Source organism: Camelus bactrianus, chromosome 11 (genome assembly GCF_048773025.1).
Source record: "Camelus bactrianus isolate YW-2024 breed Bactrian camel chromosome 11, ASM4877302v1, whole genome shotgun sequence".
In the NCBI taxonomy this organism is placed as follows: domain Eukaryota; kingdom Metazoa; phylum Chordata; class Mammalia; order Artiodactyla; family Camelidae; genus Camelus; species Camelus bactrianus.
Window position 1 is genome coordinate 47,156,743 of NC_133549.1, and position 19,439 is coordinate 47,176,181.

Sequence of the window (19,439 nt, forward strand, 5' to 3'; positions counted from 1 at the left end):
GTAACTGCTCACCCTTGTAATCAGATCATGCTTCATGAAAAACTTAGAACAAAGAAATGCAAATTCAAATTAACTCTACAGCTTGAACTTGAACTTTTGATTGAAAAGGGCTTTTGTTAACTTCAATTACTTATGACAGTTCTTTTTAACAGATTCTGTGGCAAACTTCTCAAATTTAATCTAGATTTTTGAACTTTACTTGCTTCTCTAAGTCTGTCAAACAATTCAAATCAGTGACCCAATTGACCACTGGTCCCTTTTTGATAACTTCAATGAGGTCTATGTGCCATTCATTGTCTGTAGGAAATGGTGATTGCATTTTATGGTAATTAAACATTCATACTTTGCTGAATGCAAACACTGGGTGGTTGATTAACATCAAACACGGAAATCTCAATCCACAGCAACATTTTAATGCTGCAGGTGCAGGCAAAGCTCAACCTCAAATTTTCCCACATATTAAGTGACTCATTAGGTCATCATAGTAAGGAAGCACATTCTGGTTTATTAAAAATCTCATTAATTTCTGAACAAAGATGCTCAGTGACCTCATTGATGCTGTATTTGGTCTCTTGTTATCTGAATATCCTTTATATAATAGTTTTCTAATCATAACCTTTGGGGAATCAGGGTTGTTCTGTCTGCTAAGCTCGCCAAATGTAAAGAAAGATAAATAGGGCAATTCTTATAACTAAATATTTTGTATTCTGACAGAATAAATCCAGGTCTCATTTAATTAATAATGTTTTTGCTGTGTGACAGAAAATGTAGACCGACTTTCTTTAAGAAAATTACACATTGCTATTAAAAGAAATAACAAAAAACGGTTTCACTATTATTAAATAATTTTGAGAACACAATCACTTAGAGTAAGTTTTTTAAAGTTTTCAGAGACTAGCTTTTCATCAACATTGTACTAATTGTCACTTTAAGAACTCTAAAACTGCAAATGAGGCCTTTCATTGTGTGAATTTCTTTACTTCATTTCCCTGCAGGAAAGAAATCCTGTTAAGTCAATGCATTACTTGCTTTACAAAAAAAAAGATTACTCCTGTCATTAGCATGACAACTGTGTTAACAGAGCACTCCCAAATATATACACTAATTCATTTCTTCAAAGTAGTGCATTTAATAATGACTTGTAAATATGCACTATAAACTGATACCTGAGTAATTTAATGGGAGCAAAAGTAAATAGAATTTTAACATATTTCTTACCTTCAGTTTTTCTGCATCAGTCCTTACTTTAAGGAGTTCTGTGATAGCATCTACAAAACCCTGATGATGAAAATTACACATCTTTTCAATTTCTTTGTCATGATTACGGATACATGCATCTAACTTTTCCATAAACTTCTTGTGTGCATTTGGTTGGTCATCATACACAGACCTGTATATATACAAAAAGAAAGCTAATATTAACTTTCCAGTTCACCAAAATGTATTCTTTATTAGCCTAATCTTTGCAAGAGCTGGTATCTCAAAATCTCTGAACAGAGTTGACAGTACTGACAATAGTAGAAAAATATGAGTGGAAAATACATAATTTCTTTTTGAACATGCTAATATTTAAAGAGCTCCAAGTCCTCTAGGTATATCACTAGGTATTTGGAAATAAAGGTCAGAGACTCAGGAGATGAGCCTTCAACATGCTAGGTCTCAAAATAGAACCAATAAGTGAATAATGAATGAATGGGTGAACAAACTGCTGATTTCTACAGCATTTACTGTGTGTCAGGACATATTCTGAGTGCTCTACATATTAACTCTTCAATCCTCACAACAAGTCTATAATATAGGTATTGTTAGTACCTTTGCTAATTTACAGATAAGTTACAGATTATATAACCATCATATTCTACAACTAGCAAGTGACAGCTGGGATATGAATCCTGGTAGTCTGGCTCCAGAGTGCATACTCTCAATTACAAGGCCATATTGCAGTTACAACAATATTCTGTAAACATGGCGTTCACACCCCTACTGTATCTCAGCTCATGCTGTCTCCACATTGAGGGACTTCACCCACCATGCAGTAAAGGATTAACCTTGCCCAAAGAAAGGTTTGGTCCTTGCCCCCAACTCCTGGGAGGTTAGCCTTTGGAATATCCCGCCTGATAGAGGATTTTGTTTACCTGGGTGCCCTGGGCAATGCCAAATAGTCTAAACTAACAATCTGACTTACATTGTGATTTACAGTGGATGGGGACATCGGACCACATGGTATGAGGTCTGGAGGGGCTAAAGATTAAGGTCAGCAATTCAGGCAGTCAGCTGTGTCTATAGGACCAATCCCTGGTGAAAACCCTGCACACCATGGCTTGGGAGAGCTTCCCTGGTTAGTAATACTCCATGAGCGTTGCCATGCAACATTGCTCAGGGAAGTAAGTGCTGTCCAGATGACTCCACTGGGAAGCTCCCCCCTGGAACTCTCCTAGACCCTGCCTTATGTGCCTTCTCTTGTTAATTTTAATCTGTATCCTTACACTGTAGCAAACAGTAATTGAGAGTATAACAGCTTTGCTAAATTCTGTGAGTCCTCCTAGTGAATTACTGAATCTGAAGGCAGTCTTGGGGACCTCCCAAAAATGTGCTCCCCATCTGTTGCCCATTGCTTGAGGTTCAGTTCAAGTCCCATTTCCTCTAGCAGTCCTTTTTCAATTATTCCCATTGCCAAGTAATCTTTTCATCTGTAGAATAAGTAAACTTACAGTCCTTTCTACACTCTCTGACACGTTTCATACAGTTAAATTATAATACATTACATTGTAACTTAAATGTTTCAAGTATATGACATATATTGTGTTTCTCACATAGACCATAAGCTTCTTGAGGGCAGCCCTCATGTGGTAGGTTTTTAGTGAGTACTTATTATAACACTAGAGAAAGCAATATAAAATAGTAATCATTAAGAACTTGGGCCTTTAAGTTAATAATAATTTTATTAAAAATATATTTGAAATCTATGGATGTGTAAGAATCAATTCTATAAAATATTAGTTAATTTTAGGCATTTTAAATTATTATGTTCTTTCATAATAAAATAATGTCGATAAATTTTTTAATATCAAAAATGAGTATTATTAAAAATTTTAAGAGCTAAACTAGAACTAAGCTCTGATCTTAGACATCTTTTCTTTTTTACCTATGCCAGTCTCTCGATCTCATCCAGACCTGGAGTTTCAAATTCCATAAACAATCTGACACCTCCCAAATTTATATCTCTAGCCCTGACCTCTCCCTTAAGCTTCAAACTCATGCAACTCTCCAACTGGTTATCTGATAAGCATCTCAAATATGTCCAAAATGAATTGCTATCTTCTTCCCCAAAACTTGGTCCTCCCACAGTCTTCCCTCATCTTAGTAAACTCCATTCTTCTAGTTGTTCAGGCAAACAACCTTGAAATTATCCCTGGCTATTCACTTTTTCTCACCGTCCCCACCAAAACAATCCGACCACATCTCACTACCTCCACTGGTACCACCCTGGACTAAGCCATCAATGTGTCTTGCCTAGATTATTGCCAAATGCTTCGTAACTAGTCTTCTTGCTTCCACCCTTGCTCCCCTTTAGTCTGTTATCAGCACAGTAGACAGAACGATCCCTCTAGAATATAAATCAGAGCCCATGTCTCTCTTCTGCTCAAAATCCTATTTCTCTTACAACAGCCCATAAAGGCCTAAATAATTATGCCCCATGTTACCTCAGTGATCTCACTCCCTAATACTTTACTTATTCCATGCCAGCAACACTGGCCTCCTTGTGGTTCCTGAAACACACCAGGCACATTCCTGTCCTATGCTTTGCACATGCTATTTCCTTTACTGGATCACATTTCTCACATGTGGCTGCCTCCCTCACCTCCTTCAGGTCATTCATCCTCTTCTTGATGAAGCCCTTTCTGGCTACAATATCCACATTATACACACACATACACAATTCCCTTTCCTGCTTTATTTTTTCTCCTTTTTTCATTTTCTAAAATAAAGGAGTTTACTTTGTTACTGCATCACTCTTACCACTGTAGAATACACTATTTCATACTTTTATTTATTTTCCATCTTTGTCCACTGGAACGTAAGTTGCAGGAGAGCAGGAAGTTTTTGTCTGTTTTGTTCCCTGTTGTATAACCAGCCCAAGAATAGAGACTAGCATATAGCAGATGCTCCATAGATAACTGATGGATGGACAGATGGATGGTCAGATAGATAGAATCAGAAAGGAAACTTACTAGCTGTTCAACCCCAGGTAAGCTACCTGACTTCTCTAAATCCAAATTCTCTCAACAATAAATAGGGATTTAAAAATTAAAAAGTATCAGAGTGTTATGAGGATTAAATTAGTAAACATGAAAAGCTCTTAGCACAAAACCGACACATAGTAAGTGCCCAGTATATACTGGCTGCTATCATACTATGCACATAAGAGACAACCAAATCCTTGTTAAATGAGTAAACAATCTTCTGAATAATTAAGTACTGGCTGCAAATATCAAATATGGCTAAGACTCAATTACCATGCTGAAGGAGCTGACTACCATTAATGCCTGGTAATAGCATAGGGCCTTCTACAGCTACTGTTTCATTTATTTCTTATACCACACCAGAGAGAATATCACTGCCACCTTCCCACAAATGAGGAAATAGTCACAGAAATGGCAAATGACTTGCTCAATGTAGTCTACTTAGTGAGAGGCTGAGGCAGTACTAGAATTTCCATCTTGTGCTTTTCCTACAATTAATACATAGAGCTAACAAGAACTCTTAATTAAACAGATATTATTCCAAAGGAAAATCTATGTGCAAGAGGAAGTTTATCTGACTGACCTTGGTGTACTATAAACACATTTTTATTTCACTATCGTGAACAAGTATTGTATTTCATTAAGTAATATATATATACATTTCTAAGATTTTTTTTTACATATTTTAATAAAAGTTTGATATTTAGCTGGCTCTTAAAATACCAGATAGTAAACAGAAAATACCAAAAGAAAACAATGAAAAACAATATCAGAACATGTATGTAATATCCACCCTCCATTAATAGAAAATCAAAGCCTGAAATGGGTGAACTATTTACATTCCATGACTTCTGCTATTGAAATAGAACTGTTAAGCCCCAATACAGGAAATAAAAATGATGTTAAAGAATTAGTACTGTGAATGAGAAAGAAGAGTAGGTCTTGATCTGCCTATTAATAAGTCTTAGTCTCTCCTGACCCTTCATAACCATTTGCCATTCCAGACATGAGTACAAGCTGCACTCCAAGTTGATACAACCACTTGTCAACCACAATCCGTATCAATGAGATCATTCTGAGAAAAGTACATAGAAATGAAGTTGCAATAAAGAAACTTTGTAAGTCACAGGAAAAAAACACATTTAAAGAAAGTACTGAAGGATCAGGCAAGTTCCAGAATCCAAAATCCATTAAAAAATAGAATATTCTAGAGTCCTGAAAAGAATCCTAGAAAATTCATAGTTCTGACTTTCTCAATTTAATAGATGCAGCGAAAATCTAAAACCCAGACACAAGCGCTCAAAAAGGCATTAATCATTACATGTAGTTGATTTAACCCTCTACCCACTCTGATGAAAAGTAGTATCAAAAATAACTAGTCTAAAAATTTGCCAATAACAAGTAGCTAAGTGAATAGAGAGAAGCAGGAAAGGAGAAAGTGTGGACATGTATAAGAACACTGGAAAAAGGAAGAAAGGAAAAGCAATTCTTATCCCAAAAATGTTTTGACACTATATGCATAGCAGGAATTATCAACCTTTTCTCTGAAGGGATCTATGCTTAATTATAGAGATAATTTGGAGAGAAGGTGGAGAGATGGATATGGAGAGAAGCAGAGAACACACACCCTTCCCTGTCAACAACTCCCCAGAGACTTAGTGGACTAAAGAGGAGTAATATTCGGCTGCTTCTGGCTTAGCAAAATGAAGATTAACAACAACAACAAAAAAAAGTTAACACACAACCAAGTACTTACTATTAAGTGATTTACATGTATTATCTTATCAATATTCACTACAGCTTTATGATATAAATTCTGTTAGCATTCCAATTTACAAATGTAGTTTGGGAAGATTAAGACTTTATGTCCAAAGTCACATAGTAGTGGGACCAAGATTTAACCCCAGGTCCACCTGACTCCAAAGCCAGTGCTTTTAACCATTATGTTAAACAGACTCTCCGATCAGAAATGGTGATAAGCAGCATGAGAATGCAGAGAAGTTACCAGCACAGCAACTAACCAGATCAACTTTGAAGATCAACAATTGAGAATGACTCAGTAGGGAATCCCCGATGTGCACTGTTGCACCCATCAGGTGAAATCATCCAATGAACAGAAAAAGGGGATGAGAACTGAGGCATACCTAATTGTTAGGCAGTATTAAATTACAAACCCAAGGAAATAAGGAGGAACAAAGTATGAAGGAGAGAAAACTGAGGGAGGGCCCTGTTCTCTGACCTCAGCTGAAGGAACTCTGAAAAATCTATTTTTCTTTTTTCTATGTCTTTGAATGATAATCATTTGAAATTTTGACTTGCAAGGCAAGAAAGGAAATAGCATTCAGCACTGTTCATTCTTTGAATCCTAAGTTGGTTAACAGTCTTATCCATCTAATTAGTGTGCCATATATATTACTATTCTAGATTTTTAAGCAACATACAATTTTAATTAAAATAATTTTTTCTTCTTTCAAAATGTCCCCAGAATTTTATAATGTCTATTTGCAAGCCTACTCAAGTTCCTATAAATAAATACACACAGATATGACAAAACCAGAAAGAGTGAACATTAGAAAGTCGGTAAATTTTCCAGTATCCACATCCAGTAAAGTTGCACCTAACACTCCATATACAGATAATGAATTCAATATAAGAGTTCAGTCATCACTTCCAAAAGCTTAGCACAATAAAATCTTACTTCTGGAAAAATGTAATGCTAATCAGACAATGCAGATGGAAAATCAATTTAAAAGAAAAGATGACTTTAAAACTTTGCGAATGGAAAACAAAGATGGACTATGCTACACTATAATTTTATTTACATATCTTAATTTCAACAACTAGGAATGCATAAAAGTAATACATATGTTTTAAGAGTATAACTAAAAAATTTTAGGTACACATTTTCTATCTTCATTATATCTAATCTTCCACATGAAAGCAAAGTGTGGAAGTATGAGTTATCACATAGTATTTGATCATCTGATATATCAGGCTTAAAGAATTTAAACAAGTAAATGATCTTTCAGAAATGACTTCTTGAATTGTATGCACAGAGCTCCACCTAGTGGTAATAAAATAAATAGAAGAAAACTAAGATGTCATTTAAATGTTAAAATTGGTTCTTTGAAAATTAATGCTTGTATCATTGAATCAAATGTCTTACCAGGCCCTACTCCGATTTTTTGGACAGATGCTACATTCTGTTAATAAGAAAAATAATTTACTAATCATATTCCAGTTTTTTTAAGGAAAACATCTTTCTGATGAAAAACAACATTCACAAGGTATTTTGTGAAAAAGAACTCTCTTATTGCTGGTAACACGTTAGGTTTTTTTGTCAAAAAACATATAATATCCTTATATTATTTTCAGCATCTTTTTCTTTCATTGTATCTTCATTGTAAAAAAAATTGCATCACAGTGACTGTTACGAAAATAAAATCTGTTTCCTGAAAAATGATCTTTTAACTTTTCTTTTACTAAAATAATTGTATCAGCTGTTTCTGACTTCCATTGCATGCTTTTTAATGTCATTTCTTACTTTTTCAAACATTAACCACATTTTTTGGCCAGTTCCTCTAATGACACATTTGCCTTAATTCTCTACTCCTAGTAATAAAAAAATGCTTTTGCATCATTTTAAGCATTCTATATTCTGCCAGTCCATAGGCATTTCTACTGTACTTTCACCAATGTTTCAAACAGCATATCAAGGTTAAATTTCTAGCATACCAATCTTAATTGCACATTTCTAGTCATTAGTATTCAAGATTTGGCCTTTCATATTAACAAGACTATTTATGATACTTTTTCAGCAAGTTCATGTTTATATTTAATAATTTTCATGTTCTAAGTACAAATCATAGTGATCAGTAATGAAAGTTTGGTTACTAACTAAAAATATATTTTTCTGAATATTAAATGTATTTATGACAATTAACCACCCTATGATTATCAGCTTTTGACAAATTAAAAGATTCCTAAAAATGCTGCTATGAAGAAAATGTTAAACGTAATCAGAAAAGCTGATCAGAAATTTTCAAAAGCTATTAAAACTATCCTATCCAATACAAATTACTTGCTATTAATCTCAAAAATAGTTTTAAAAATAGGTTTTTGGTATAGTAATAAGATTTGGCAAATTCAGGAAATTGGTCATGCAACAAACTGGTCATTTGGCAATTAACTTCAAGCCAAGATTTGAAAAAATGTCCTTAAATAGAAGCACATGAATTGCTAATTTAAGATCTTTTTAGAACAGAATATATATAAGCCCTAAGGATAAAAGGGCAGTTACACACTAGTTTGACTCCACTTTGTCCAGATAAAGTCTTCAGTAGTTTTCTGTACTTCCTCTGTGGCTCCTAGAAATCAGGAGAAGCTACACTGAGATATTCTATCCGTTCCTACCCAAGTGACCACCTGGTTTTTGTATCCTAGGCTATGTAAATTGGAAATTTAATCTAAGTTTTTCAGTGGAGCAGTCTCTTCAATACCAGTTTATAACTCACTTGAAACCCTGCAACTAGAGTCAGAAATGGGACTTGAAATACTGCAACTCTCTTCAGCAGCCTTTACATTCAAGGTGCCCCAAATTCCAGTAGCATCCATATGAGAAATAATAGACTAAAATATTCAAAGATAGCAAATGACTTATCAATTGGGAGAAAAACCCCTTTTTACATAAAGTCACAATTTGGAATTGTTTTCTTTTAAACAACAAATAGTAAAGACATGATCTCTCTATCTTAAATATACAAAAGGATTGCTCAAAATACCACTCAATCTTGGGGGAAAATTATTTTTCTACTGTAGTTATCTGGCAATTTAGAACAGCAAGAAAGAAAATCGTCAGTATAAGGTGTCATGTTAAATGTTAGTACTCCTAACATTTTTCCAACCATTTCATCAAATATATTAAACATGAGTAACAACTTTCCCATATCTTTCCCTGATACTCTGTAATACAGGAGCAAATAATAACTGAAATGGCTCCAAAGCATTAACAGTAGGATAAAAAGAAAGGAGAATTCTTTCCAACAATATTCATTAAGTACCAACCATGTATATAACAGAAACTGAAAATCAAGCACAGAAAACAGGTATATGCACAGGCAACTTTAATACAGAGGATAGCTGTCCCTAAATCATTAAAATGTATTTGCACGGAGCCTAACTCTTCAAGGAGGCAGAAAAGTAAATGAAGTCTATAATGCAGGTCCAAAATTCTTTGACACACCTTCCACTGAGAGGTGGGGTCTCTATTCCTTTCCTTTGAATTTGGGCAAGCTTCTGATTACTTCAACCAATAGAACATAAGTAATAATACGTGACTTCAGAAGCTAGAAAAAGCCATGCAACTTCCACAACGATGTCTTTAGATACTCTGGGGAAAACCAACCATCATGTAAGAGGTCTGACGGTCCTAAAAATGACATGCTGAAGAGGCCACATGTGAGCACTCTCAAATGACAGCCACATCAAGTGCCCGCAATGAGTGAGTCACTGTCGCTGTCTAGTCTAGTTAAGCCTCAGCTGATTTTAGCCTGAGCAGCAACCAATATCTGACCACAATTGCATGAAAGACCCCAAGCCACAACTGTCCAGTGGTATCCTTCCTGAATCTCTAAAAAAGGTTTCCAAGTACAGCAACAAATTGTTTGGACATTTGCATAAAATATTTAAAATAGAATTAAATTTAAATATTTTCCAGAATAATTTCTTTTTTCTCTATTTCTTTTTTCTTTTTGGCACTAATCCTTTTTAGCATAGTCCTTAACTTATTTTTCCACCCTCAGGATGGTGCTCCCCCAACAATATGCCTCAATCTTAAACTTCCTTCAAAATCAGCTCAAGATAAGTTCCTTTGGGATACTTTCATAGAATAGCTATATTGAATGATAACTTCCTCATTACCTGGAATGCTCCCAGCTATTTTACATATATCATCTATAATACACTATCTTTTATTTATTTATATAACACATCAGATTTACTCTCCAATTGGTTAGTGTATGTTTTGTCTTCTAAATTCCTTGAGAACTGAGAGTGTCTTCTATTTCTACACTCAATTCACAAGTGCTGTGAGGATGCAAAGAACTGCATATCTGAATAAACAGAAAAGGTTCACTAGAGGGCACTCTTCACCAAAAAGTAACCTCTAGAAATCCGAATATTTTTTTCTACTATTGTATCAAAATAGAGTGTGAATCTCATACTCAACCTAACAACTAAGTACTATGAAATCAAAATAAAAATAAGATTTCCTCCTTTTTGGAATCTGCTTTATCCTGTTAACTATTGCTTTAACATAATGGCTAAAACTAGCAGAACAACAAAAACATATGGATCAATGGAACAGAATGGACAGCCCAGAAATAACCCACACACCTTTAGTCAACTAATCTATGATAAAGGAGGCAAGAATATACAGTGGAGAAAAGACAGTCTCTTCAGCAAGTGGTGCTGGGAAAGCTGGACAGCTGCATGTAATCCATGAAATTAGAAGACTCCTTATACCATATATAAAAATAAATTCATAATGGTTTAAAGACCTAACTATAAGACATGAAAGTATAAAACTCCTAGAAGAGAACGCAGGCATTCTTGGACTTAAATCATAGCAATTATTTTCTTAGATCAGTCTCTCAAGGCAAAAGACATGAAAGCAAAAATAAACAAATGGGACCTAGCCAAATATAAAAGTTTCTGCACAGCAAAGGAAACTATCAACAAAATGAAAAGACAACCTACGGACTGGGAGAAAATATTTGCAAATGATGTGGCTGATAAAGGGTTACTATCCAAAAATCTACAAATAGCTCATACAACTCAGTATCAAAAAAACAAACAACCCAATCAAAAAATAGGCAGAAGACCTAAACAGACATTTCTCCAAAGAAGACATACAAATAAATGGCCAATAGGCACATGAAAAAATGTTCAACAATGCTAATAGAGAAATACAAATCAAAACCACAATGAGGTATCACCTCATATCAATCACTATGGTATCATCAAACAGTCCACGAACTATAAATGCTGGAGAGGGTGTGGAGAAAAGGGAACCCTCCTTACACTGTTGGTGGGAATGTAAATTGGTGCATCCACTATGGAAAACAGTCCGGAGGTTCCTTAAAACACTAAAAATAGAGCTACCACATGATCCAGCAGTACCACTCGTGGGCATATATCCAGAAAAAAACAAAAATGCTAATTCAAAAAGATATGTGCACCCCAATGTTCATAGCAGCACTATTTACAACAGCCAAAACATGGAAACAACCCAAGTGTCCAAAAGCAGATGAATGGATAAAGAAGATGTGGTATATATATCCAATGGAATATTACTCAGCCATAAAAAGAATAAAACATTACCATTTGCAGCAACATGGATGGACCCAGAGAATATCATAATAAATAAATCAAAGACAAATACATCACTTATATGTGGAATCTAAAAAGAATAAAAATGAATCTATATACAAAACAGAAACAGACTCACAGACACAGAAAACAAACTTTCGGTTACCAGAGAGGAAAGGGTGGAGAAGGATAAATTAGGAATATAGGATTAACAGATACAAACTACTATACATAAAACAGATAAGCAACAAGGATTCACTACTAACACAGGAAACTATATTCAACATCTTGTAATAACCTATAATGGAAAATAATCTGAAAAAATATACATATATACATATATGTATTTATAAAACTAAATCACTTTACTGTAACTAACACAATGTTGTAAATCAACTATAATTAAATTAAAATTTTTTAATTAAAAGATAACAAAACAACCATAAACACCACCATAAAAATTATCTGGCAACACCAGGCTCCTACTGGGAAGTACAAACAATGTAGCACAAGATAAACTTTTATATATTACATGGTGCCTGACATATTGCAGGCATTCAGACACTAAAAAACACAGAAAAATAATTTTCTAAAGAAATCTTAAAGTCACTGTTTGAATTTATAATAAATATATAAGGGAGTTCATATATTGAAAACTGATGGGAAATAATCACTGGCTTGTAAATGTATGATATAAAGGAACTGAGTATCAGTCAAATATCAACAAAACTGCATTTCACTTATCTTCTTCATCAGCACTGGAAAAATCTATAAATAGGTAATTTTTACCATTTTTTCATGTTAGGTGTCATATATGAGGATAATGCTAAAATTACTGAATGAAAAATAATCTAAAATTTTAACAGATTTATGAGTTTTTTAACCTACCCTTAAACTATATAACATTAGCATTTTTATGGGGAAAAATATGTCAAGTAAAGTTAACATTTAAAAAAAACAATTTTTGGAGGTCCTGGAAAAGATATCTTCATATAAGTATATCCTGAAGTAGAAGAACTTCACCAAATTGCAAAAAACATTAAAAATGAAAGTCATATGTAGATATATTTAATTCTAACTCTGGAAGAAAGGATTATAAAATTATGCATTTAAAAAATAAATATAGATTAATACATATTAATTTAATTTTTATAACATGTTTTTCAAAAGACACTTGGCCAAATAAGTGTAACTCAGAAGTAGTGTGGAAGAAAACAGAAATATGGTTCCCCAGATACAAGGCTGATCTAATTCCCACTATTTATCCTGACCACACAGTATACTTCTGTTGTCATTTCACAGCTTAGCAGAAAAAAATGGGGAGAAAACAAGAAGTTGAGATGAGCAATTCTACATCCAGTCAAAAGCAGAATGTAATTATCAAAACAAAAAATAAAAATAATCTTTTACATTTGTGCTAGTGCTTTGCAATTTAATCCACAAAGCAATTTTGCATATATTCACTCCATTTGATCCCAAGAACCCTAGGGAAATGGACAGGGCAATTGGTTTTACCTCTGCCTCACAGATGAAGAAAATGAGGCTCAGAGAAGTTAAAGGATTTGCTCAACACCATGTGCCTACAAAAGGCCAGAGCCAGGTATTCCAAGTCTTGGACGCAAGGAGTGTTGGAGGATACGGCACAAAAAAAGGTAAAAGGAGCTCACTACAAAAAAGTCTGCAAACATTCAGCAGCTGAAATATTTTACCTTAAATATGTCAATAACATGTTCATTGCTCATTTCCAGAGTATCTCCCATCTTACTGTGGCAATGCCTCTATTAATGAATTTTCTCAAAATCAAGCTCCTTTAAAATGAAGCTGGCAATACTCAAACATCAACAATACATACACACATTCTCTCACAAACCACACAAAGAATAGTTGCCTGCCTTCACATTCAGGCATGACAAAAACAGAAAACAAAACAACAAACCATTATGCACGGATTCTATTAGGCCTGGCCTACCAAACTGAAAAGAACTAGCCCTTCTAGCAGGAAAGGCTAAAAGCAAACCTGACTTATGTTCTTTTTTACCACAGGAATGAATGAATGAGGATAGGAACGATGAAAAGGGAAGGTAGGGAAGGATGGTGGTGTTTGTATTTTTCCATCATTTAGAACTGAAAAAGGGCCTGGAGAGGGTACAAGGGTGAGTGATTTTTCTTGCATCAAGCAGCCCCCAGCCCTGGATAGAATAAACCAGAGACTAGCCTTACTAAAGTTACTGGAGGCCTGTATCTTAGAACCTCAGAGAATGAAGGGCCTATATCACTTTATTGTGAGTTAATTTAAATATCTTAGCCTCCTCTGAGCTACAAGTTCAAGATACAGGACTCTCCCTTCCTGAGTACAGTTCTGGTCACATTCCTTCCTGTTCCCGATCTTATGTAAACCTCCCCTTTTTTTTACTAAAACTTAATAATGTTTTTATATTGCAGCTTTCATTATCTGATACTCTAAATCAAAAGGCAAAGCATAATGACTAAGAGTATATGCTCAGAAGCCAAATGGCCTGTGCTCAAATCTAGCTCACCACTTATTGAGTACCTAGGGCAAATGACCTAATCTATCTCTACCTCAGTTTCTTCATCTGCAAATGGGTACCTCATTTGCTTCTTATCAAGATTAAATGCACTACCACATATAAGTATTTAAAACATGTGGCAGATAGTAAAAAGTCAACAGATGTTAGCCATTATCTACTATTGCCTACATGATTACTTTTACTTCCAGGAACAAAGATCCTAAGAAATTATTTTATAATTAATACCACAGTTCATAGAATTTCACCAAAATAAGAACCACCTAAATGTGCAACAGTAAGGAAATAATCAGATAAATAGAGAAAATAGGATGAAAATTACATATAATGCAATTTAATTTCATTTAACAAATATTTAACAAAATTCAACATTTAATATGTTGACTATTGTAACTTCAATAAATATTCAACAAATAAATCATATTTGTTGTTTCTAATATTAAAAATGACTAGAATATTGATTATCCTTAAGCAGCAGGAAAAAAAGTGATTTTTTTCTCCTCTCTAGTCTACATATTCTTCAAGTTTTCTATAATTAAGATTTTTGGTTTTCATTAATTCAGTTTAAAAAGTATTTACCAAGAGTCTGCAGTACCCACGGCATTATGCCATATAAGATAGTCAGGACTAGTGAGATATGCATGATAATCATTGGCTTCAGGGACTATTTCATTAAACCTGCATTTAAGACATTTATTTAAAATATATATACTAAGACATACAATTACATACAACTAAATAACATGTGTAGCATTTTTAAAAAATCCATACTATAAGAATTCAGACACACAAAATATACATTATGTATGTGTATGTGTGTGTTCTACACACATATCTCCACATAGAATGCAGTATTCTAAGATGCCCAGATTTCACAGAGGAAATAGGACCTAAGAAGGGAATTCAGTGATAGGTAATACTTGAATAGCTAGGGAAATAAGGAGGAGGGAATTCAATCATGGTATAAACACAGCCAGGAAAGAACACAGCATTGTGAAAAAGACAATTAAACAGTTAAACTGATATGAAGGATATCTGTTGTAAATAGTGGGAATTCTATCATAACTCTTAGAGTAGTTAATCTGTATTTGGGCAGTGGCTGAGCAGTGGCAAGACTCTCCTCTGCGATTTTAATAAAAGTTATAGATCTTCTCCCCGAGAAACATGCACAAACACAACTGCAGTATATTCTTTGTCTCTAAGAACTGTTGACCATCCACAATGCTGGACGAGAAGTACGGCCTCTTCCAATCACAGTACATTGCACCAGAGGTGTACAACTGGTCCAAGCTGGTTCAATTAGACACCCTCTTTCAGGAATTGTGAATTGGGACTCAGAAACAGCCCGCTGTATGTGCCTAACTGACATAGCGAAGCTGTAGGTGGTCACACTCCCCAAGTGCAGGAAGAAGCAGAGAAAGCCAGACCTCACAGAATGAAGACAGAGTGAAGCATGGAGAAGCAGAAAGAAACATGGTCTTCTATTTCTTTGTTCCAGTCTTTTGAGAGGGATGACTTTTATGAGATACCCAATTATCTTCCACTATTTTTTTTCATTTTTTCCTTAAGTTAACTCAAGGTGGTTTGATATTTACAACTAAAACAAAAAATCCTTGACTAAGACATTCATGCGCGCACACACACACACACACACACACACACACACACACACAATTTCTTACAATTATAAGGAGTTAACAAATCCCCTTATCTGACTAACACATTAGAGCACATCTTCCCAAATGAACAGGTTACAGGCATACCACAATAATAATTATCTCAACCTTCATTCTAACGTTATTTTTGCTATCATATTAAAAGTGTCACGCTACCACAAAAAAATCCAGAAATAAAGGCATAGTTTAAGTAAATAGACTCTTGAGGAAAAGAACATGTCAAACAGGTCTCTAGAATAATAATAATAAATAATAATAATACAATGCCATCTAGCTTTTACAACACTTTTAATTTTTTTCAAAACATCCACAATATTTACAACTAAGTAAAGAATTCAAGGTAAGTTAAGTGTGCTAAAATATCACTGCTGGTTACCTAAACCAAGTAGGTATCTTGTAGCTGCAGAGTAACTGAGTTTCTAGCAATTCCAGGAATGTATAAACACAGAGATGTATAAATACAGAATTCAATTTCTTTCATCACGAAATGCTGAAAAAGATTTCTTGTTTATAAAATATTCACTCTTTTCCCATAAAGTACTTCATCTAGTTTGCCACATGTGCTCTTAAAATGCTTTATTAAATAATGCCCAGGTGTTTCCTCTAATTCAATTGAAGACATTCTGCCAAACAGTATTTTAAATAACAGAGTTGACATACCTTAATTAAAAAAAAAAAAAGGATACAGTCTTATTATAAAGGATCATACAATAATCTATCAAAGCATCAAAATCAAGCAAAGGCAAAAAATAAAGAATGATCTTCCCTATATTTCTAATATTGAATTTTACTTGCCTTGTTTTCCTCTATGGGCAATTTCTCTGACTTGTTCTAATAATATCCTGCTTACAAGCATAGGAAAGAGCCTAGTGCAGTTTGCTAGTTAGCATTACTTCCTTTAAGTAGGACTGACATTCTGTAATACTGACATCCACACTTGCTTAAATTCTGGTTAACTGCATAACACAGTGATGATCGTTAATGGACATCCTCTATGGTGAAACCTGAATTGATAATCAGCTAACACAGATTTGCAATAGACTTCCTCCTTCCTGTTTTTACACTCCTGACCAAGGAGATGTCTCTTCCTGTTGACTTTTGTGCTACTTGGTAAAAAGCTAAAGATGAGAAATGAAAATACTATACATAAAATTTTAATTTCTCCTCTAGGGTAACAAACTGATTGCTAAATAAACTTTAATTCAGAAAGCTTAAACAATTAAGCAGATTAATGAATGTGAATGTAGACCACTTCCCCAGAAGAATTTAGAAGATTCAACAAAAATATCAAACTGTCTAGAGCAGATCTAATGTGGTTTGTCTAATAAAAGATGATGTAAATACGCTATCAGAGTTCTTTACAAGAGTATTAATCTATAATTAAGGAGAAATTCACTTAAGGATTGACTTCTCAGTAAAACAGCCAAAAACAGAACAACGTAACAACAAAAAACCCACCATTCATCATGGAAAATAAAACAGAAAATTAATTGAGCTTTACATTTACAATTTGTGCACTTTATGCTAAAAACTGCAATTCAAAATACAGATAAAACACTAGTATTTATATACCCAAAACTTTAGCAACAAACTTTCATAAAACAGAAACTGTAAGAGATACAAGAAGAGACAGTAACAAATTAATAAAATGGGACATTAACACCCTCTCTCAATCCAAGAAAGATCAGGTGAAGAACATGAAGCCTTAGAAGATATAACCAAGTTAATTAATAAGGAGTTTGTGTGTAAAACTGAGAACCCTAATAAGAAAGAACATGCTTTCTTTTCAGAAGTACATGAAACACTCATGAAAAGTAATCATATATTAAGCTACAAATAAAACCTCAATGAATTCCAAAGAATAGAGTTAGTGCAAACAGATTTATCTAACTGTAGTGTAATAAAACTAAACATTCAAAGCAGATCTTTAAAAATAAAAGACTTCACATCTGGAAAATTTTTAAAAATGTACTATTAAAAAACTGTTGGATCAAAGGGAAAATACAAAAGTAAAACAGTAGAATTTCTTTAAAATAGAACTAAGGAAAACATCAGAATATGTGAGATACAGCTAGATCAGTCACTGGAGAAAAATTAATAGCATTAAATAATTATCTCAATAAAACAAAATAAATGAATCAAGTACAAAATACAAAAAGCTAGAAAAAGAATAAAATAAATCTAAAGAAACAAGAAGTAAATCATTAAATATAGAAACAGAAAGGAATCAGTTAGAAAACAGAAAATTAGTGGAATGAATAAATCTCAAGACATTAAAAAAAAATCAACAAAACAGATCAACCACCAGTGAACCTAACAAGCAAAAAAATCAATGAAATCACAGATACTTTAAATGAGAACTGACAAGGGGGATAAAACAAACCATCAAAACAGAAGGAATTTTTACATAAGACTACATTTGCATAACTCTATTCAGATAAATTTGAAGAAATGGATAACTTTCCAACGAATACACTTTACTGACCCTCTAGAGACAGAAAATCTAATACAGATCAACTGTCACAGAAGAAACAGAGAAAAGAGACTCTCCTACAAAGGAAAAAAAAAAGGCACCAGACCCAGCTGATTAAATAGAGTAATTATAACAAACGTCTAAAGATAATAATCAACAGTAATTATATTATTCCAAAGCCTAGGAAAAGAAAGAAAACTTCCAGTTTTATTTAGTGAAATGAGCACAACATTGATTCGAAAACCTGAGAAAGACTGCACCAAAAAAAGAAAACTACAGAACATCTCACTTATGAAATCAATACAAAAAAATCCTGAAAAGCATATGCACAAACAGAATCCAACAGCATGCTAAAAGAGCAATTCATCATGACCAAGTGGGATTTATTCTATGAAGACAGGAATATTTCAAAAACAGAAAATGCACTGATAAAAATCAATCATATTAATGGAGTAAAAGGAGAAAAATCATATGACCATCTCCACAGACACAGAAAAGACATCTGACAAAATTCAGCAGTGTTTCATGTTAAAAACACTAAATAAAATGGGCATGTTTTCTTAGCATAATAAAATACTGAAAACCTCAACCCAAAAGCCAGAGTTCTCCTTAATGAGGAAACATTAAAGGCTTTCCCACTAAAGTCAGGAAAAAGATAAAAATGCCCACTGTCTCAATTACTGTGTTGCAATTATTAGACTATAAAGTTAAACTACACAGCAACCTAAGGTTTAAGAAAGTGAAATGGAAGAAGTAAGAGTTTCTCTAAATACAGATTATATCATTACATTCCTGGAAAACCCATAAGGAATCAATGGGGAAAAAAAAACTACTCCAAATAATAAGACTTAATAAAGTAAGAGGTTAAAAATTAACATACAAAGATTACCAGCATTCACATATATGAGCCAAAGTGAGTTAGAAGACACAGTGTAACAAAAGACTCAATTAAAATAACAACCAAAAAAAACCTACACATAATTTTAAGGAATTCTAAATTTGTGCAAAACTTTTAAATTCTCTGTAAAACATAACATGTTCTTAGATACAATGATTAAACATCATTAAGATTTCTGTTCTCACTAATTAATTTCTAAATTTAACTCATTCTCAACAAAATACTTTGAGGATT

General features: G+C 33.6%; 1 protein-coding gene across 5 annotated transcripts in view; it reads right to left on the reverse strand.

Annotated features, from left to right (window-relative positions):
- Positions 1-19,439, reverse strand: part of EXOC6 (exocyst complex component 6) — a 181,812-nt gene that overhangs the window by 132,063 nt on the left and 30,310 nt on the right. For all 5 annotated transcript variants that reach the window (XM_074373946.1, XM_074373947.1, XM_074373949.1 and 2 more), the window contains exon 2: positions 1,219-1,390. In XM_074373946.1, coding sequence (XP_074230047.1) covers positions 1,219-1,390 — 172 coding nt within the window. The remainder of the gene's footprint in view (positions 1-1,218; positions 1,391-19,439) is intronic.